General features: G+C 37.4%; 1 protein-coding gene across 4 annotated transcripts in view; it reads right to left on the reverse strand.

Moving 5' to 3' along the window:
- LOC126764475 (tyrosine kinase receptor Cad96Ca) overlaps positions 1-23,850 on the reverse strand; it is a 244,431-nt gene that overhangs the window by 38,879 nt on the left and 181,702 nt on the right. For all 4 annotated transcript variants that reach the window (XM_050482159.1, XM_050482158.1, XM_050482160.1 and 1 more), the window contains 2 exons: positions 13,090-13,195; positions 9,265-9,404 (listed from right to left, as the gene is read on the reverse strand). In XM_050482159.1, the coding sequence (XP_050338116.1) occupies positions 9,265-9,404; positions 13,090-13,195 (246 nt within the window). The remainder of the gene's footprint in view (positions 1-9,264; positions 9,405-13,089; positions 13,196-23,850) is intronic.

Below are 23,850 nucleotides of genomic sequence, written 5' to 3' on the forward strand. Positions count from 1 at the left end.
AGGAGTGCAAGTCGAGTAGCAAATCGTTCGGCTGTCTGTCGTGATTGCTGCTTCTCGACGTCGAACCTTCCTTGTGTTTGTTGACGTGCGTTTTTGCTGCACAGACGCGGGTGCGAATCTTGGCTGCAACAAGATAGTGGTCCGAGTCGATGTTAGGACTTCGGAGCGAACGCACTTCTAGAACACTGGAGACGTGTCTTCCGTCTATAACAACATGATCGATCTTGATGAATTTTCTTATGCTGGAATCTAGTACTACAGATAATCATATTTCGGTTCCCGGCGAAGTCAATCAACCTCAACCCATTTGGGGATGTTTCGTCGTGGAGGCTGAATTTACCGACCGTCGTGCCAAATATACCTTCTTTGCCCACCCTGGCGTTAAAGTCGCCAAGCACGATTTTGACATCGTGGCGGGGGCAGCTCTCATAAGCGCGCTCCAAGCGCTCATAGAAGGCATCTTTGGTCACATCGTCCTTCTCTACCGTCGGGGCGTGGGCGCAAATCAGCGATATGTTGAAGAACCTCGCTTTGATGAGGATTGTGGCTAGACGTTCATTCACCGGAGTGAGTGATAGTACTCGGCGACGGAGTCTCTCCCCCACCACGAATCCAACACCAAACTTGCGCTCCTTTATATAGCCACTATAGTATATGTCACAAAGACCTACTCGTCTCTGTCCTTATCCCGTCCATCGCATTTCTTGGACGGCGATGATATCAGCCTTCACTCTAACGAGGACATCAACCAGCTGGGCAGCGGCACCTTCCCAATTAAGGAACCGGGCATTCCAGGTGCATGCCCTTATATCGTAGTCTTTATTTCGTTTGCCATGGTCGTCATCAAAAGGGGGTCTCTCATCCGAGGCAGTTGGTAATCTTTCATTGGGGGTCTTTTTACGTAGCGGGTTCCAAACCCAGCGCACAACCCTATGTAGGGAATATTTCGCTTTCTCACTTTAGCTCGCCTTCGAACGGATATTCTTAGGCTACCCAGAGGATACTTGGTCAAAGACCGGAAGTTGTGAGCTCCTTGAGCCACGTGTAAAAGAATCGTTTCTGGCCACTCCCAAGTGAATGGCGATCAGAGAACTTTCCTCACTTGCTTGAACTTCTACATATGACTCCATCCTCCAGTAAGGTATAAAGTCAAGTGGATATCTGAAAATCCGAATATCACGCTCAACTTCAATACCGATAACTCAATTTTTACTCGTGATCCTGATCGTTTATATTTATATACTAGCTGACCCGGTGAACTTCGCACCGCCTAATTATTGGAGGCATATTTAGTAAGTCACAAACACACGACACAATACTTTTTTAATTTTATTGAAATTTGCTGCTTTTAGATTTTTAGGAATATTAAAGAATTATAGTATAAATGCACAGCAAAGAGACGTTAACATTTCAGGTGACATTTTACCATAGACAATTTTTTTTGAGTGAATACTGACAAATATTTACACTATAACTATCAATCTGTGGTTTTTTTTTGACGATGGCCATGGTTAGAAAAAGAAGAAGAACTACATCTGTCATCGAGAAAATAAAGAATTCAAACAACTATAATATAGTTATAGTGAAGCTATATATCCCTCAACTCCTTAAAATGCATTGTTCGTTTTGTAAAAAGTGGATGGAACGGCAGAAAAAAAAATAATAACTGTCCAGATTGTATTAAATTAAGAATGTAGAACGAATAATACGCGAGAACAGGGCAAAAGTACAAAAAAAGATATTATAGCAAAAGCTTCTATCTAAACCAAAACACGTTTCTACAATGCCATCTTCATCATCTGAGGAGACATTATGTGAATTAAATTTATCGGCCGAAGACATACAGGACATTCAAGTTATTGAAGACCGCCAAAAGCCCAACATCAAGAATGTTCTGGTAGATATTGATGTTATTGAAGACAGCCAGCAGCTCAACATTGATAATGTTCTGATCGAATCAGATTTGTCCGAGTCGCCTAGTACTTCCACCATATTATCATGTCCTGGCGAGCCAAGTGGTTCCCAAGTAGATGGAGCCAAGTTGATGGAAATAAAGAGTTACTAATACACGTTGACATTAAGGATCCAAATGAACACATTATATACATATTAAGTCATTTATTTATATTTATACACTTCATGTACAAAAATTTAAAATTTTCTTGGATGTGCTCGTTTTTGGACTGTGAACAAGATAAACAAATCTTTGCTTAAATTAAATACAACACAGTTATGATCATATACAGTTAATTAATATAGTGCTTTCTGGTAGACAATATTTTTAGTTTTCTTTTGTGGTGCGTAAATAAATAAGGATGTTGGTTTTCCGACACGCGAACACGCAACGTTTAATTGTCCATGTGCGAAACAGGGAAACTCTAAGTTTATTCCGCAAACTTGCAACGATTGGCCTTGTGATTTATTTATGGTCATCGCAAACGCCAGACGCACGGGAAATTGCAACATCTTAAAATCAAATGGCAAATCCGTTGGAATCATAGGTATTCGTGGGATTAAGACATCCTCTCCTTTGTATTTTCCTTTGATTATTTTAGCTTCGATGATGTTATTCGTGAGTTTCTTCACAACCATTCTCGTTCCATTGCAAAGTCGAGGTTGATTAATATTACGCAGCATGATGACAAATGACCCTACTTTTAATTTCAAATTATATGGTGGTAGTCCAGGCAAGTCCAATGAATTTAAAAATTCTGTAGGATAGTTGACTACGTCATCCTGGTTTGTGGCCGTGTCAACTGATTTGTACGTAAACAACTCTCCTGGAAGGAAATTCTGAATGGAAGCATTGAGATCATCGACATCTTTGTTTTTTGCTGCCAATATTGCTCGTTCACTTAGCTAATCGTGGTTATTATATTATTGTTCAATGTCCGGAAAAACACGCTGAATAAGCTCCTTTTTCGATTCTGTGAAGTGACAGAAATCTGTGGGAAAAGTCATTAATCCGGTCGAGCTGTCAACTGCGACCTTACCATTGCCAATATCCAGCAACTGCTTCGAAAACACAGTCTCAGTTTGATCTTGTTGCAAAAACACTCGCATGTTAGTAGTTAATTGTAGTGTCTTTACGTGCCGCCACAAATTTGATGATTTTAGACATGCGTTTATTTCGTCAGCAACAGTCGATCGAGGAATTACTGGAAGAGTCTGACGAAAATCACCTGACAACAATATCATAGCTCCACCAAAAATGTTGTGGTTATCACGTAAATCTTTTAACGTCCTATCTAGTGCCTCCAGCGACCTCTTATGCACAATGATTCGTCCCAAATTATCAATATGCATACTTGGAGAGTCTTCGCCATAGCGATATTTTTGGCAATGTTGCAAACTGGCGTTTCGTTGATATGCATGTTTAATGGTAATTTTAAGGCTGAATGTGCAGTTCGTCCGCCTTCTAATAAAGTTGCTGCTATTCCAGATGAAGCCAACGCTAGGGCTACCTCATTTTGCGATCGGATCTTTGCTAATAGCAATAAAATTGGGAACGTTTTCCCAGTACCCCCAGGAGAATCAAGAAAGTAAATCCCCCCAGACCCACTGTTTACAGCTTGTGTTAAACGATCGTACGCAATCCTTTGTTCTTCGTTCAATTGCGGAACAGTTGTGCGAACAGCTTCGGTCATAGCTTGAGTATCGTACTGGAGTTCTCTTTGCAACTCATGGTTTAATACATCTTGCATAGCACGATTGGGTGCTGTCAGGCCCAAACACGACAATACTTTATTTGCCATCAACAAACACATATCTTCTATTATGATCAATGTGTCATTGTAAATCTCTGCCGTAATTTCCAATGTAGGATTCAAAGTTTCACAACGCACGCGATGCAACACATCCTCAGACATGTCATCCCTATATTTCATCCACAAATCATCCGGATTTGAGGGGAAACATGTCGATATTATAATCGCAAATAGTGTGCGAATTTGATGCGGCGATGAAGATATCACGGAATCCTTGAGCGTATCATCCCAATGCGAATCGTTTTCAAGCAACCGTAATAATTGACACGCCTCACCGTAAGTCGCACACAGATGTCCATCCACTGTTCGCAATTGTTGAAAAGATGTCGGACCAGGAACATTCACCAATAACAATCTAAGATAATAACATTCATCGTTATTAGGATGTACTGTATATATACGGCCTATAGCATCTGTAGCAAATACATTTTCATATCCTTCAAGTGGTGTTCCTTGTTTACGATGCTGAAAAGACTTTGATGATGCGTTCCGGCATCAGCGAAAGCGCAGCATATCAGCATACAGCAAAGTGCGAGCGAATTGATCAGTTGCACAAATTGAGAAGAAACCTGTCAATGTGGTCACAGGTGGACGTGCCGCTCTATCCACAGCGTTGTTTGGGTTGAAATACACTCGTTGTCCATTTTCTAAATGAACTGCCAAATGCAATACAGTGGGATGTCTTTCATGAATTGCAAACGAAAATATGCGCCAAATAGCCTCTTTGCTGCTTACATAGCGACCCATCTGATTGTGAGACACTTCATCATTTGTGTTTGTTACTGCGAAAATGGCCATGTCGCTAGCTTTGTTAACATATTTACATATGTACTTTATGGATTTCACAGAGTTACAAAATTCCACGTTGATGTGAGCTTCAAAATTTTGGACAATATGGGCGAGAACGGCACAATCCAACGATTGTCTACATGAAAATCTTGTCCTTTTATCTTGACATCTACAGATCGTCCACCGTCCTCAACTGATCGCCGACGATACAGTGGGTAACCATCGATTCCCGAGATGACTTCAGCAAGCAAGTTTCTCGGGTACCGTTTGGAGCACTTGCCGTCGATCATACAGGGTGAGCTGTTGTTGAAAACTCCGCAAGGTCCATGTATCATGTGTTTAGTTACTATCGTATGCAATTTTGGGTCAACCGTTTCATCAGGAATTTCGGCTGAAATAATGGAATCAATTTCTTCTGGCCTTATTTTGTCAACCAACCAGACTAATATATGAGCATGTGGCAAACCACGCTTTTGCCACTCAACAGAGTACATCCAACAACGTACTTGACCATACACACGATGCTTTGTAATGAAATTCATTAAAGATTTTAATTTTTGCTTGTAAACTCTGGCTGTGATGTCATGCCTATCAAGTGGTGTTTGGTTGTGTAGCAGTTCTTTTTTTATTTCAATCCATTGTGGGTTACAGGTGAATGTAATAAATAGGTCTGGACGGCCATACTTTCGAACATAAGACATCGCATCTTGAGCGTACTAGTGCATGTGGCGCGGGCTTCCGATGTAAGTGGCCGGTAAAATTGTCATTCTTCCTACATTATTTACATTGCCGTCAGCATTGATTGCAACGCGAAGATGAATGTACTCTTCAGATCGAAGCTGCTGTTGGTTAAGACGGATGTATGTCAATCTTTCAGTCTCAATTTTGACGTACATGTCCACTGCATACTGATGAAAGAGCCGTTGACACATACAAATGTGATTTAGTTCACCTTCACGGATCATGAGTCTGTATGCATAATAATTCATAGCACTGACTTTTTTGTGTGTATCAGCACCTGGAAGTACATATGATAAAAAAATACATTTATATATTGAACATATAAAATATTTTATTTTGTATAATCTAATTACCTGTTGTTGGATTAACCATTTTGATATTAAAATGGTACCCATCTTCTCCCTGCCAGAAATTTAATGGGTATTGTAAAGCATCATAAGCTCTATGCGTTTCATATACACGTTTCAATTCATTGTTCCGGCGATGAAGTACAATATCTCTTGATTGCAAATTCTCTCCAACAACGACAATAGCCACTTCATCTATTGTCGGTGAATTAAACCTCCTTGCATGCTCTCCAGCAGGTGTTTTGTCGGCTCTTATTACAATATTATGGCTGTCTGATGGCATCCGATCCAGTGCCATTTTGAACATCTTCACTAATTCATTATTCTCGTTAAGAAATGTTTGCAGTTGTTGGACAATGATTCGCTTGACGGTTGGATTATGACCACAACGTGTATCAATTTCCACATCTTGATTGCCCATAAAATAAATTTGCAAAAATTTATGATCTGCATCTGGCACTGGCAGCATTGCCCCTGGTGATGAATTTGTCCTTGTATCTGTAATTGTTTAAGAACTGGTTAAATTAATTGTGATACAAATACAAATTAGAATTTCACTAAAACAATTATGGTATACTACCTTGAAAGTAGGCATGAACCCGTCTTGTACTATATGCGTTGCACCAAACGATGTCATTTGGAAGTAATTATTTTATTTTTGGATGTTAGCCAAGAAGTGTTTAGACTCACTTTCCATCCCATTAACTAATGAGTGTAACGGTTCAGGTGGTGGAACCAATTGAGGCTATTGTACATTGCCACCAGCACAATATAATCCTGCAGGTTCACTACTGTACTTTAATGCTTTACAATGTTGACAAATGATTGACATTTCTCCAATCGTCACAGATTTGTCGGCACTATAATCAAATTCCGGATCATAGGAAAATGCTCCTCGTTCGAGGTTTACAGGAGCATTGCGTGTGCGGAATCGATTAAATTCGTTATCCCGTGCTCGCTGCTGTTGTGATCGATGTGCTCGAACTCGTTCCATTCTCCCCCTATCCACTTGATAGTTATTTACTCTTGAACGTAATTCTCCCATACTTGTACGACTGTTATCATTATCAGCATCTCGCTGGTCATTAGTGTGGTTGGAGCGTAAAGTAGCTCGTTGCACATTTACACGACTTCGACGACCTATGTCAGGTCGTTTTCTTTTCTTCGGCATTGTAAGCAGCGAGAAGAAAATCACTTTTAGCAGTATTTCAATATTTCTCCAATTAAATGTTTCTTTTTTTTAACATGAGATGACAAAACAAAGGATGTTAAAGTAGGAGCGCAGCAAAAAGTCTCTAAATTTATGGACAAAACAATGTAACGTTCGGATACACGTGCTTTTTAGATGAGATGACAAAACAATGGAACGTTCGGATACACTTATAACTTACTTATTACTTTCTTATTTCTCCAATTAAATGTTTATTTTTTTTTAGCATGAGATGACAAAACCAAGGATGTTAAAGTAGGAGCGCAGCAAAAAGTCTCTAAATGTATGTACAAAACAATGTAACGTTCGGATACACGTGCTTTTTACATGAGATGACAAAACAATGGAACGTTCGGATACACTTAATACTTTCTTATTTCTCCAATTAAGTGTTTCTCTTTTTTAACATGAGATGACAAAACCAAGGATGTTAAAGTAGGAGCGCAGCAAAAAGTCTCTAAATTTATGGACAAAACAATGTAACGTTCGGATACACGTGCCTTTTACATGAGATGACAAAACAATGGAACGTTCGGCTGCACTTATTACAGGGCATCCTGACAGGATAGAATTTATAGAATACTAACTGTTATTGCCATTGCCAAATCTGTATGTGAGCATTTGCTATCATGATATTATCATTTGCGCAAAAGCGTAGGGTAGGTAGGTTCGAGATTATGTAGCGTATGCTTTGAGATCTTGAAAAATTTATTTTATCATTTGCGAAATGCCGTCGGGTAGGTAGCTGATGTAGGGCACGTTTTGAGCTCTTGAACTCCTTAAATATTTTGTGTGGAACATAAAAAAAGGATAAATATCCTTTTGTTTACAAATGTATTTTTGGAAAAAATAAGCTAATATCAAAGGATAAATATCCTTTTTTTACAAATGTATTTCTGGGAAAAATAAGAATTTATATTTTTGGACTACTATATAATAATTGTGACATAACTTTTATATACCAATTAAAATAATAAATTTAAAATGAGAAATGATATTTTGATTTATGCTTGCACAAGTTTATTAAGTTTAAGACTTCACAACCCAATTTCCATAATATTTCTATAAATTAACAATATTAAACTAAATATTAAATGTTAGTTTGAAAATGTACTTTATTTTTATAATATAACACAACCGTCTTAACTCGCTCTTCTAATTTTCATATTACCGAAATTAAAATGCCGTCGGCATATGTGGAAATGGAATATGTTGCCTCTTCGAAATTTTCATATAAATGAAAACTGCGCTGTTAAACTGCTGAAGAGACAGCTTCTATGTAAACTATGTAGTATTCTATATCTAGTAAGCAATGAGCAATGTGGAGTCTGCACAGGCAGAGATGCCCCGTTATTATAATAAAAATATTTTTGACAGTTGGTAACACTGTAAGGTTGGCACCATCAAACATGTCAACACATTAATTATATTTATATGTTTTGAAATTTGAAATTTAAATACACGATGTTATGAGCAAAGTTGATATTATGTTGTCGATTCAAAAGTCTTGTTTTAATGCGTTCTTCAATTCGAGTGGAACTGAGAGTATAAATACCGTCAAATGCTTGACAGCAAGTAAGTGGTCAACTTTTATATGGGAAAATGAAATTGGCGTTTTACTCTATCTTACTCGCAATTTTTCCTTATTTGCTCCCCGTTTAGACCTACCCTGGACTACGACAAACATTTTAAAACCAAAGTCAGCTCAATCGGCCCAGCCGTTCTCGAGTTTTAATCAGACTAACGAACAACAATTCATTTTTATTTATATAGATTATATAGATAGAATAGATAAAAATCTATATCTGTCTCGATTAAGCTTAGGTGATACAAAAAACTGTTAGGTGAACCAATCTATAATATTATACTTACATATGTATGTAGCAACATGTTGCGAGAGTATAAAAAGTACAGCAATAAGCACTGTAATACAAAACTAACTTAATTATTATTATTAATTTCTGTAAATAAGCAAGTAACATTGGTATAATATTATACATATTTAATGCTGCGAATGCTGTTTATCCGTCTGTTAAAGGAAACGTAGCAAAATATTGAACAGAGGCCTAGCCCTGCGCACTGTTATGTTCGGTTTCATAGCTAAAAAAGTTATTAACCGATTTACGAATGCAGCTCTAATATACTGAACATAATTTTAAAATTACTTCTTATATCGTATATGAAGAAACTCGTTTTTGTGACAATTTTCCGATTCAAAAAGGCGATATAGTTATCAAGCTTCAAATTATTCTCAAGTTATCACTCGTGTTTTCTCAGGTTATCACTCACTCACAAGTCATTCATTCTTTTCGTTATTTTTATTATTTGGTTATGTATTGACATTTCCAATTCTTCTCCATTAATATTTCCTGCAAATACCTGAATTATTATAATTATATTTTTTATTTACCGTATTGGGAGTTTCCCTTCACTTTTTCTCTCATAAATTTTTGATGTCACAACGTCTCGAGCAAATCCAAAATCTGCAACTTTACAAGTGTGTTCATCAGTAATCAGAATATTCCTTGCTGCCAAGTCTCTATGAATTATCTAAATAAGGAAAATACTAAATATTAATGAATTAATATAATATATATAAAATGTACATATGTATACATATATACAAGCTCGCATGTAACCGAACATTTTATACCTCCAATAGCGAAGAAATAATTTCATGTGCTCGTAAAACTTCACTGTATGGTTAACAAGTTTGGGAGTAACCGAACCTCTCTTATAGCCTTGACAGACGGCAGCGTTAATCCGGATTAACTGCGCACTTAATCAGATCCAAATTTGTAGGTGACAAACGGCAGCTATGCGATTTTGAAACTCTCATAAACAGCTTATTGTCCTTTTTATAATATTTTCAATGAAAATTGATAGAAGATAAACATTACGGTTGTTAGCCGACCAATTTTTACCAAACCAGTTTTTATTACAAAAGCATATCAACACATTATTTTTAAAACTGCATCATAACATAGAAGTTTTATTGATATTATATTGAGAATTTATAAACAGCTGTCAGGGTTGCTTGAATTTCATTCACAATAGATGAAAATTGGCCATTTTTAACAATGTTGCCAACGAAAATCTCACAAACTCCCTAAAATTTTGAGAGTTATTTTTGGATTCAGCAACGGAGTTAGCTGTGGTAACTCCTGAATTAATCCCGAAAAATGCAATTAATCTGGTTTAACGCTGCCGTCTGTCAATGCTATTAGTCTCGTATTGACCCCATTTTATTAATTCTTGGCGGCAGAACATGATATTACCAACATAATAGGTATTAATAAAATTATAATAAGACTGTTACAACCGTACTGTAATTACTATATTATTTTATTGTGAATTTTGAAATGAAAAATATTTTTAATCGATCTGTTTCATCTAATGCTAGCTTTTCTTTAAAGTGTTATTATTTTTATTGATCAGTTATTAGTTTTTACTACATAGTACCTTTCACAATTACAGGTGTCGACTTTGCTGAGCCTTTACAGATAAAGGCGTCCTTGCTAAGGTCCCTCACCCATAATGGAAGGCTATGTGGCTTTCTTTGTCTGTTTTAAGATAAAAGCACATCGAGATTTTTACGGATCTTACAAAGAAGTAATTTCTCGCGCCATTTTCTCGCTTTGTCAGACGTCAAATACTAATGAGCGATAACGGCAAAACTTTTATTGGGGCCCTAAGAGCCACTAACAAACAGTTTTAATGTTTTATTGTGGACGGTTTATGGTAATCAGCCTTAAATATTATTAATCCCACTTCAAAAAAGTAGATGAAAACTATAAATTTAACTATGAACCAGGACATCTCAAAAGAGTACATATTCTAGTCTTCGCTGGTCGAGGCGTGGAGTCGCTATCCATATTGAATCGATGGGAAAGAATTAAAATTCTCTATCACCACCGAATGTATATATGTACATACATACGTGTAGTTGATCCCCACACAAGAAGCGGAACACTAACCAGACTGCTTGTGAAACTATATTTTCTGCCATATAATAACGAAACCGCAAATAATGAAAAAAATTCACCGATACTACAGCAATGCAAATTAAATATAACGTACCGATAAACCCACAAATAATAAATAAGTTAAAAATACTACAAACCTAACGGTCGGCCTACATGGCGACCCATTCCTGCCACATAACGTGGCATAATCGCCATATAAATCTGAATGCAACAAATCTATTATCATAACAACCTCTTCATACAGATCAATATGGATATGGATATTCCGACAGTACCCACAAAAACAAAGAAATCAACCATTAATGTGCTGCGCCCAGAGGCAACTCTAACGCCACGAGCCCCAGCGGCAACCGCCACAGTAACCGCTCCTCGTAGCGGCACCCGATCACTACCACACTCATTACCACGAGCAACGGAAACTTAGCGCAGCCGATGTCTCCTCTGCCGCCGCTGAACAAAACAGCACGGATTCGGCCTATTTACGTTTGTGGGTGACCCCTTCGTAATACCGTGTGTAGTTGCATTGCATTTTTTGTTGCTCCTTTTGTAGTACCGTGTACAGATCACCAGATCCTACAGTTAACTCATTACGATTATTTTATGTTGTTGTTCGTGATTTTTTATTTTTTTGTTTTATTTTATTACTACATTGCAACTAGTTCAGACAGAAGAAAGAACTAAGAATTTGAATATGTTTTAAACGTATAGTTATTACAAAATTACAAAACTACTCTGAGAGCATTCAAATTAACAAAAAGAGCAGTACATTTTGTTTTGCAGATTATTAAAGGTGAATATTTTCCGCGTTGTGTCACATACTTTTCTGTTTTTTTTTAGCGTGAAGAACACATGAAAAAATTCAATTGTTAACAAAAAATTATGTAAAATATTATTATTTAAACAAATGGATCCTGAAAAAATATCTATAATATAGCACAAACATTTTTCTCTGACTTCACAAAATTCCATCAATTTATCTCCAGTAGTTTATGAGAAAAAAATTAAACAACTTTATCGTTCTCTAAATTTCAACCTTCAATAACTTTAACAAAAAAATAATTTTGACGAAATATTTATATCACATGGTATGCGTCTGGTCTCCTTCCTAATGAACTGCTTTTTCGGACTTCAAGCATTACTTGCTGCAATGCTATAGCAATGTTGGCCATTGTTAGACCATCATTGAAATGTTCCATAAGTCTCTTCATATGTTTTACTATGAAGGCAGAAACTTTGTTGGAGCAAAAAATGAATTGGCAGAATTACGCCAACAGTTTCTGAAGCAGCAACATGTTGAAGCTGTTTACCGGCAATGTTTTGTGGCATGTCCATAATAATACTTGATTTATTAAAATATAAAAAACTGATAAATATGATTAGAGATAAAAAGGGTAGAACGTGTTTGCAGTCGTGATAATGAGCGAAGATGGAAACATGAAGGTGGCACGTTAAAGTGATAGCTAGGCGAGTCTGCGCGTTGCGATATCTATCATGATTAATTTCTGCAGAGTTACATTTATGGTTGTCACAGTTTTATAGAAGGGATTGACTGGAAGTTTATTCCACCTCGGTCTCCTCTCTACAACGGCCTTTGGAAGGCCTCAATTAATTCCATTTCTAGCGAAATGTTGGTACTACAGTACCCACTTTTGATGAACATAGAACTCATAGTATGTCAGATCTCAGCAGTCATTAACTCTCGATCACTTAACCAATTACAGCCCCATTTCTTATTGGTGCAACACTTACATCTATACCGGAACCAAACCTTCCAACAAAATGCTCAAAAATTCTTTCGCGACGATATGCAGTGTTTATTTTTTCAGTAATAATTAATTGGATAAAATCGAAATTGAGAGCGCGATAAGTGGCGAGAGAAGGTGAGCGATTATACAATTATGGTCTCTTTTTTCTATTCTATTGTGCAATACATCAGCTAATATGTAAGTTATTTTAGTGGAATTAAGTGATAGAATAATATAATTCCACACTTCTGACTAATTGCAACCGTTTTTCAATTTCGCGAAGTAACGAATATAAAAATATTTCCCGGCCTTTGAATCATTTAAAATGGTAGAATATAAAATATTCGGCTACACCTGAACTTACTGATTTCTTTCTCGTTTATTATTGAGTTTTCAATACTTAAAAATTCAAGACATCGATTCTTGATCCAAATTTAGTGCTTACTTTTTTATACGTATTACTTATTTATGCATACATATTTGTTGCATACATTAGTTACTTACCCCTCGAGAAGTTAAGTAATCCATACCTTTGGCTACTTGATACATAAAAGAAGTTAAGTCACCCGAGGTCAAAGTTTTAGATTTTCCATGAGTATTCCCATAGTGCCTATTTAAATAAAAATAATACATAATACATACATACAAAATTGCAAAGTTGAGTTAAATTATTGAAAAATTACATATGTATATTTCTAAACAATTTTCTATTACTGCAGAGGAATTTCGTGTTATTACAAAAATGTGCGATTCTGGTTTACCACCATCTCCTTGTCAGTAATGAAAATCTATTACCATAACTGATTTAGACAATACAAAGAAAAAAATATGTAAACAAACAAATAAATTAAACGCAATGAATCAGAATTCACATGAAAATAGACTTTCAAATAAAAAACTGGGTCCATTATTTCCATTATATGGAAAATATTTAAAACAATACGACTTTTATAACAAAATACTATATAACAATGTTTTCCTTTAATAAAATATGTAAACAAACAAATAAATTAAACGCAATGAATCAGAATTCACATGAAAATAGACTTTTCAAATAAAAAAATGGGTCCATTATTTCCATTATATGGAAAATATTTAAAGCAATACGACTTTTATAACAAAATACTATATAACAATGTTTTCCTTTAATAAATATTAAGCGATTTGAACTCTCCAATGGCAAAAACATCTGTTTTATCATCTGTCCAATGGCAGTGGGAATTAAATTAGATTGAGAATAAATGTAATCTAATCACTTAAAATTTTTGGTGGAAACATAAGGGGGCTCTTTTGCTCTTCCAAGATTGCACGATGACACAAAATGCAACAATTTGTGCACGTTCTGTATTCATTCTTAACAAAAAACGGTAACAAATCTTTATAATTTAAGTAGAAATTATAAAATATATTTAAAACTTACTGTTAACAATTAATAATAAATTCACTTAATTTAAATGATTTATACTGTGCAATTTGGCATCACCATTAGCCAGGTACACGCTGCCCTATCTGGCATCACCGTCAGGTGACCCATTTTCGTTTTGGCATTTCTACTGTTGTTTGGCTCAGATCATTGTGCAGTATACAAAAACAACTAGAAATACCATTATCGGGACCATTGTCCCGAATGCAGTAACAACATTATTACTTTTGCCAGTTCGCTTACATACTATTTTTATACCCTGAACAGGGTTTATTATGTTTGTCACGAAGTTTGTAACACCCAGAAGGAAGGGTTGGAGACGCTATAAAGTATATATATAAATGATCGAGCTCGTATGTCGAGCTGAGTCGATTTAGCCATGTTCGTCTGTCTGTCCGTCTGTCTGTATTTATATGAACTAGTTCCTCAGTTTTTAAGATATCGTTTTTAAATTTTGCAAACATCATTTTCTCTTCAAGAAGCTGTTCATTTGTCGGAACTGCCGATATCGGACCACTATAGCATATAGAGCTGCCATACAAACTGAATGATCGGAATCAAATGCTTGCATTGGAAACTTCCTCATTTGACGATATATCTGCACGAAATTTGGTATGAGTTACTGTTTATAGAAATAATGTAATATCAGAAGAAATTGCTCAGATCGGATTACTATAGCATATAGCTGCTATACAAACCGAACGAACGGAATCAAGGGGTTGTATGGAAAACTTTCGCATTTGACGTGGTATCGTTACGATACCATCTCCAAAAAAATTGTTCAGAACGAGTTTCTATAGAATATAGCCTCCATACAAACTGAACACATAGTTACTAAGAAGGGTATTTAGCTTCGGTGCAAACGCAGTTAACGTTTTTTTTTGTTCTATATAAGCTTGAGTTAAGCATAAGATTGGGCTCAGTTGTCCTTCAAATGAATTGGATGGTACTTGGAGAGTACCAAATAAATACGTGAATAAATTAATACTTAAATCCAATCGTGGTTTTATTACAGTGCAAATATATAACTTGTGTGTGTTAGTGCAATCCTAAACATTTTTGGTGCTTTCTGTGAGGAAGTGTATACCGTTTAAATTGCTGGTAATAAGTCAGCATTAAATTTGCGGACATCTATTTTGCTCATCTAGACTATGGGTCGGGCAGTGAACGAGGGCAAGACGAAATATCTCCTGTCATCAAACAATCAGTCGTCGCACTCGCGACTTGGCTCTCACGTCACTGTTGACAGTCATAACTTTGAAGTCGTAGATAATTTCGACAACAACTGATGAGTCAAAGTTACGAGTTTTCGAGAGAAAAGTTCTGCGAAAGATTTATGATCCTTTGCGCGTTGGCCACGGCGAATATCGCATTCGATGGAACGATGAGCAGTACGAGATATACGACGACATTGACATAGTTCAGCGAATTAAAAGACAACGGCTACGCTGGCTAGGTCATGTTGTCCGAATGGACGAAAACACTCCAGCTCTGAAAGTATTCGACGCTGTACCCACCGGGGGAAGCAGAGGGAGAGGAAGACCTCCACTCCGTTGGAACAACAAAGTGGAGAAGGACCTGGATTCGCTTGGAATATCCAATTGGCGCCACATAGCGAAAAGAAGAAACGACTGGCGCGCTGTTGTTACCTCGGCTATAATCGCGTAAGCGGTGTCTACGCCAATAAAGAAGAAGAAGAATACTATGTCGAAAGTGAACAGCTCTTGGGTAGTGCCCGACAACATTTCTCTCGTTTTATAGAGAGAGTTTTGCCCTCGTTTCCAGCGCATATGGAGCCGAGATGGCAGAGTATGATGATATGCTCGCTTCAACGGAGGCGATTTTCAACAACATTTTAAATCAAAATGTGAACGTTTAGCGAGCTTCTCAACCAGGAATGCAGTCATGCACCAGACATGCGTTTGGAACCCGTTTCAATTCCCAATCATTGACGAACAGCCGTCTAATTGGTTAGTATTAAGGATATGTTTGAGACGCTTGTTCAAAACAGAGGTGACTTTCAGCCCACCTATAAACTGAGAAATTGCGACAATTTGTGAGGGCGGAAAATGTTCCATCAGTCGGTGACTTGCACACTGGTGGGTATGAAGAAGTCTGGGCTGAACTGAAACAACGTTACGACAATCTTCGTACTCTTTCGGAGCATCAAGTTCAGCATCTTCTAGATTTACCAACCTACCCATCAGAATCTCGAGCTACGCTACTTAATTTTGTGGGTGATGTACGTAATTCTTTCAGAGCGCTTGAAATGATGAATGTGTCAGTAAAACAATGGGATGCTATAGCCATACCACTGCTATTACCGAAACTACCGGCTGTTACCCGAATCGAGTGAGGAATGAGACTAAAATCCAATGACATCCCGAAAATGCAAAAGGGGGTCATGTTTAGAAGGTTCTCGCAAGTGAGGAAAGTTCTCTGATCGCCATTCACTTGGGAGTGGCCAGAAACGATTCTTCTACACATAGCTCAAGCAGCTCACTACTTCCTGTCTTTGACCAAGTATCCTCTGGGTAGCCTAAGAACATCCGTTTGAAGCTAAGCTAAAGTGAGAAGGCGAAATATCTCCTACAGAGAGTAGTGCGTTGGGTTTGGGACCCGCCACGTAAAAAATCATACCAACGAAAAGGAACAACAAGTCTCGGATGAGTGACCCCCCTCTTGATGACGACTATCGCAAACGAAATTATGACTACGAATTGAGGGCATGCACCTGGAATGTCCGGTCCCTTAATTGGGAAGGTGCCGCTGCCCAGCTGGTTGATGTCCTCGTTAGAGTGAAGGCTGACATCATCCTCGTCCAAGAAATGAGATGGATGCGGTATAAGGGAACTGCGGGACGGCATTTCAAACTCCTTGCGTACACCTGCAACCGAAACCATTGGTTTTCGGAAAATGCAAAAGAACAGCAAGTACGACGTGGAGTGCCGGGTTGCGATCGATCACAACATGTGCGGGATGGGATAGATACCGAGAGTTGAAGAGGAAAGCGAGACGCACTTGCAGACAAAAAAAGAAAGAGGCCGAAATGCGTGAGTATGAAGAGCTCGATAAGCTGGCCGACAGGGGTAATTCTCGAAAATTCTACGAAAAGATGCGGCGGCTAACTGAAGGTTTCAAGACCGGAGCATACTCTTGTAGAACTCCCAAAGGTGATCTAGTGACCGATGCCCAGGTCCAGTGCCATACTTAAATTATGGAGGGTACACTTCTCCAGCCTGCTGAATGACAGTGAACGCACAATGCCAGGAGAAGGCAATCGATGATGATGGAGCAGAAGTTCCATTGCCCTACCATGTTGAAGTTCGAATAGCAATTACCCGTCCGAAGAACAACAAAGCAGCGGGGGCCGATTGGATTGCCGGCCGAGCTATTCAAACATGCGGGCGAAGAACTGATAAGGAGCATGCATCAGCTTTTTTATAAAATATGGTCGGACGAAAGCATGCCCAACGATTGGAATTTAAGTGTGCTCTGCACAATCCACAAAAAGGGAGGCCCCACAATCTGCGCCAACTACCGTGGAATAAGCCTCTTTAACATTGCGTATAAGGTTCTATCGAGCGTATTGTGTTAAAGAATAAAGCCCACCGTCAACAAACTGATTGGACCTTATCAGTGTGGCTTTAGACCTGGAAAATCAACAATCGACCAGATATTCACCAATCGCCAACCAGGTCTCGTAGAATTTCTGAATGGTGTAGATATTTGGCCTGCCCTCGTATTAAACGACGTTGTTGTCGGTTCTCATGCAAACCATGTGCATTACACACCCGTCTGGGATGGGTAGTTCTTGGTCCAGAAGCATCGAACGAGTCGGAATCAACCATTTTCCCTACAAAATGGATTGTTTTGAGTGATACTGCAAAGTTATATGATCCACTGTGGATGCTGGAAACAGTTGAGGTGACGGTTAAGATGTTTGTTCAAAATCTATGGTTGGCGAAACTGAGTTGGGATACGCTTCTACCACTTAATCTTCGAGAGACTTGTATGAAATACCGGAATAATTTCCAGGCTCTCGAAAGGATCAAAATATCACAATGTCTGGGGATCAGAGAACATTCTGTATCGACACTACAAAGCTTACGCAGCAGTATTTTACCTACGAAACACCAACGCTAACGGATGATCTCATACATATCTGATTTGCGCAAATATAGGAGTTTCTCTGTTAAAAGAAATAACTATTCCCCGCCTTGAACTTTCTGCGGCTCAGCTATTGGTTACAACTATGAACAACATACGTCTCGACTTGCAGTTGGAAGATACGACTTACACTTGATGGAGTGACTCAACAATTATTCAACGTTGGATTCGGAGGCAACCCTCTTGATTGAAACAGTATGTGGCAAATACGATAGCTCTCATACAATCAAAATCGGATATAAACGCGTGGCGACATATTCGATCAGAAAATCCGCCGACTGCGCCAGCCGCGAAATTACACCGATAGCAATCATGGGGAACGAACTTTGGTGGAAGGGGTCTCCTCTCATTCATGCGGTTTATGAATCATCATCAGCTTTACCAAGTCTCACAGCTGAAGAAAATCAAATTTTTAACGGATAAAGCCGCCCGTTAAGTGTGAAATCTTGGAGTTAACAGCGGGAAGTGTTTACTGATGATATCCTTTCGAACACAACGAATACCTTTGGTAGCAAGGTTTAGCCGTTTGTGTGCCTTACTGAATATGAGTTGATTACTGCTAAAAAGAAGGAAGGGCACTGATCACACATATTCGTCAAAACCAAGGTAATATGTATCATTCTAAAATTAGAGCACTCAAATCTCGTTCCAGCATCGACTCCTCAAGCAAATTGCTTCCACTGAACTCGATTTTGAACGAAGAAGGCATAACGCGTATAGGTGGTCAGTTAACAAAATCGGAATACCGTAAGAGCAAAAACATCCAATCATTCTTGCCAATACCTGTTCATTGGCAAAACTTCTCGTAAGTGATGCTCACAAGTGCTGTCTTCATTGTGGGATACAGGAAATGTTGCAGTACTTACGCATACGATTTTGGATTATGCATACACGTCAGATTGTAAAGTCATATCTTCATCACTGCGTCGTATGCCATCGACACTCGCGAACAACTCAGCAGCAACAGATGTCATCCCTTTCGAAATCCCGGGTTGCGCATTTATCGATGTGTTTGATCGCTTCATAAGCTGCCGTGGAATATGTTTGATCCTTTAAAGCGACAACGATACGCAATTTGTAGGTCGAGTTCTATATCAAGACCTTCAAAGTTGGAGAAATATATATGCAACTCAGCATATTGGATCTTTCGGCACGCAATGGAAATTCATCACTCAAGCCGCACCCGATCATGAAGGTTTTTGGGAGGCAGCTGTGCGTTTAGCAAAAAAATATCTCTATCGCACAATTGGTCGCCAAGTCTTACGTTTCAATAAACTGAGTATTCTACTTTTAGGATTGAAGCTTGTTTAAATTCTAGGCCACTCGTTCCTCTTCGCAATGATCCCAATGGTAGCTAAGCACTCACACCTGGCGACTTCCTCTTTGGTCGACCGCTCAATGCTAGACCAGAGCCACCTATTGGTGATATTCCAGAAAATCGTCTTTTATACTCTCAAAAATTACAAAACATGTTCGAGCTTTTTAGGAAGCGGTGGAACCATGAATATTTATCCAGCTTACAGGCGGGTCGCAAGTGGGAAGGGGGACGTTAGAATCTATAGCCAGGATATGTAATACTGATTCAGAATGATAATCTACCCCCGACGTATTGGCGCATAGGTCGCATCACTGAAGTTCACCCAGGCAGCGACGGATTGGTACGAATAGTAACTGTTGAATATAACAGTGAGAAACGTACACCTGAAGGACTTTTTGTGAAGCACCACTGCCAACATCCAGTGCAAAAGATTTGCCGTCTTATAGATCCAAATCGAGAATTTCTGAAACCTGACGGTGCAGGCGGGGAGGAATGTTAACGATTAGTAGTAAGTTCACTTTATTTAAATGATTTACTGTGCAATTCACATCAAATCTTAATTTTACATTTTTATTCTACAAATATTTTCTCCATACAATTGGGAATTAAGGAAGGGCTACGTTCGGGTGCAAATGAACATACATATTATACTCTTGCAACTTACACAAATCAAAATACTTTACGGTGTAAAACGTCAATCAGAGGATCGAAATCCAAACAATTTTATATATATAGTACATATAATATATATAAAATTAAAAACTAAATGACATATTCGAAAGAAATAAGAATGTCATTATACGAGTATATGGGAGTTGGGGTAGTATCGACCCGATTTTATCTTGTTTTGCCAATACCACATTCTTTTAACATGACACAAATTAAAAAAATGTTCCCCGGGTTTCATTAAGTACCTCACATACAATAAAAAATCATATGGAGCAAAGTTAGACGGATGTTCAAAAATTCCTGCTTATAGTTATATGGGGGCTTTCGCTAAAATTTTTCTAGCTTAGGCACAAAGATACACTGTTATGAGTGAAACAAGTTCTCCCATTTTCATTGCGTTCAAATATTGGCCGATATATCGGGGATTAAGTCGCCAGGAAGTTCGAAAATCTTTATATTAGGCATTAGAGTCTCAGGGAAGTATTGACCTGATTCAATTCAATTTTGATATACAGAATTACTATTGTCAAGAAATAATTTTGTCTAAATTGCAATTGTATATCTCACACATTGACTAAAATTTTCGGTAAAAAGTAAACTATAGATATTGAGGTCCACATATTCGGTACCTAGGGGCTTGAACAGTTTTGATTGGATTTGGACAATTTTCATAGATAAGGTTGCATACTTTAAAGGAATTATTAGTGCACAGTTTTGGCCCTTTATATCAATTACTTCCTGATTTGTGTATGGAAAATGAAAGAATCAATTGGAATTTAAAATTGTGCTATATGGAAAGTAGGCGTGGTTGTAGTCCGATTTCGCCCATACGGTGGTATAGAGAAATGACAAGAATGCCACGTACTAAGTGTACTCGAAATCGGTGTGTCGGGATTTGAAATATGTGATTTCACCAAAATTTTATTTCACAATGTCGTACAAAGGTCGATTATTACAAATTAGCTGGCCAAAAGTCCATTTTTTTAATAAAAGATTATCAGGAAATAGTACCTACGATAGAAAGAGAAATAGTCCAGTAATAAAAATTTACCACTTCCACCCACCAAATATGCACTGCGTTCTTGCGCCCGCACTTCGAAACTTGATCTTCGCATTATTTGTCTGATACTGTTGTTTGTGATCTCAATTGACGAAGTTAAAGAATCATTTGGGGTACTCACAACGTGCATACTAAAATAAGTTTACGCAAATACAACTCTGAACGCTATGTTTTCGGATCGTTATAACTTATAACTTTATGAATCTATGTGAAACCCCTAATTATTTTTGTGCTTTTTAATAATTATTTCGCAAATATTTTGATGGATTTCAGTAATTCAGGTAAGATTTGTTATATTCTATGGCCTTTCAAGTGTGTTAACTTCATTTCATAGTAACGGTTCAATTTTGAAACAGAGTATGTAGGAAATATTTTTTATTTTCTCGTCTCCTCTCGCGTTTTGTATAGCTTTTAATAATAGACATATTAGGCTAGCGTACGACACATATTTTAGCTGCGGATAGCTGCGGATATGCGACTTAAGGGGGTATTCTACTCTAGAATTTTGAAAAATTCGATTTTTTTTTCATATATTTAAAGTTTAGAACATATCCTCCAAAGGATTTTTAAAAATTAAAATTATTTTAAGAGCTACAGTTACTTTAGTGACGCAGTACCTAGCCCGGTTCGGCCGTATCGAATTTTTTAAACGCGTTTTTCTCGAAACTACTTTTTTCCACACGGTACCGCCATTATCTCAAGTTCTATAGAACCGATTTACTTGAAATTTTGTGTGAACCTTCTTTATATAATCCTTTATCGTTCATATAAGCATCGTGTCAAAATTTCTGTTTTTAATATTTAAAAAAAAATCAGGAATTTCAAAAATAGAAGCGTAAAATATGATTTTCATTTTCAGGCAGTCGCCATTTTTCCAAAAAAGAATTTTTCGTGTTTCCTGAGGTAGGGACTATAACAGCATCCTTACTGATTAAGAATTTCTTTTGCCTTTTTTTTGTCAGACCACTAGGAGAGTCAGGATCAATGTCACCAGGATGCGCTATTTTTTTTACACCTGTCTCTCCCCCCCCCCCCCCCCCCCCCCCCCTCTAATTATTTTAATTTTTAATCTTTGTTTGTAAAATTTTTTTTCTCTATTCACAAGATATCAATAAAAACACCATAAAAAAATGGATAATAAAAATATTAATTGCCTTTTTTTACGACACTTTAAAAATTACCTGAAATTCATGCTTCTAGAGTAGAATACCCCCTTAAAGGCTTTTTATGTTTGGAAGCCATACAGAAATAAAATAATATGTTTCTTTAAAATTTTATCGATTGTTTATTTTTTTGGCTTTAGGTACTTCTGGCGTAAAAATAGCGACGTTATCTTTACCTTGGATGAAACACTAAATTATTTTAAAAATTACCTTTTGGCCTGTTATGGTGACACATCATATAATATAAACAATTTGAAACAAACATTTTGGTATTTTAAAACATCCATCAAAGAAAAATGGTCTAAAGCACACAGAAAAGAAGCTATGTTCCTTAAAACGAATAAGTGTTGGTTAAGCGGAACGTCCGACAAATGTTGAAAATTGACCAGGCCGGTCATCAAATTAATTTAGCGATTGTAGTGAAAGAACTAAACGCAGAAGAACGGAAAAAACTAGACCTTTTTTAGTGAGGACGCCATAGTTCACGCAGCATACACCACACTACAGGGTCAAGGAAAACGAAACGCTTCGAAAATACTTCGAGACATTAAAAATTCTCCAACACGTGCAGGGAAATACAGAAAAGCTTTCAAAATAGCAAAATCAGATCAAAGAGAAGTTTCTTGTCTGTAAGTGGGGTTGTGATGGATCGCAACAGGCTAAATATAAGCAAAGTTTCGAAGATGCCCCAGACACAGACTCCAATATGTTTCTGAGACCGTTTGTTTCTCTTAGAATAACTTATGGAAGGGAAGGAAAAAAATTATATGGCAAAACCCTACACCGTCATCGCCTATACATTGTAGACCAATTAGGTTTCGGTTTGCTAAAGAATCTGTGGATGTAAAGCGCCCAATGCAATATTATTTTTTTTACAAATTGTATGAATATGGAAAAGGTCGTAATGGACGGAGACAAAATTATTATCGCTATTATCTTAAAAAGAAAACGAAAAGAATGAAAGAAAAAAGCGTGTTTGAATTAAGGATTGGTTATAAGACAAACATGAATTAGGCAATACTAAACTTTTAAGACGGTTGGAAACCAAAGCCAAAAAGGATTTCCTTAATTTTGCGAGGATGGATGAAAATCAGTTTTATCAGTTATTAAAACCATTATGGAACCATTAATTAGGAAGGAAAGAACAAAGATTCAAAATTTTTCTACAATTTTGTTGTAACACTTGCTTTTTATTTCGCGGTTACAATATTTCGGACTCTTAATTCTCCACAGGCACGGCATTGATTCATATAGATCAATAAATTCTCCCCAAAATAGTTTTTCCTTTGAATTCATATGTTTCTGCGATGTTCAATTTTTGAAAATTCTAATTAAGTGCGGTAAATTCACAATACACTGCACTAGCATGCTTGTGCAATCAGAAAAATATCAAAATCGTTTTGGTTTTGCTCCAGCAGATGGTGCAATCACACCGCAAGTACATACATACACGATCAGTCAG

Source organism: Bactrocera neohumeralis, unplaced genomic scaffold, assembly GCF_024586455.1.
Source record: "Bactrocera neohumeralis isolate Rockhampton unplaced genomic scaffold, APGP_CSIRO_Bneo_wtdbg2-racon-allhic-juicebox.fasta_v2 cluster09, whole genome shotgun sequence".
Classification (NCBI taxonomy): domain Eukaryota; kingdom Metazoa; phylum Arthropoda; class Insecta; order Diptera; family Tephritidae; genus Bactrocera; species Bactrocera neohumeralis.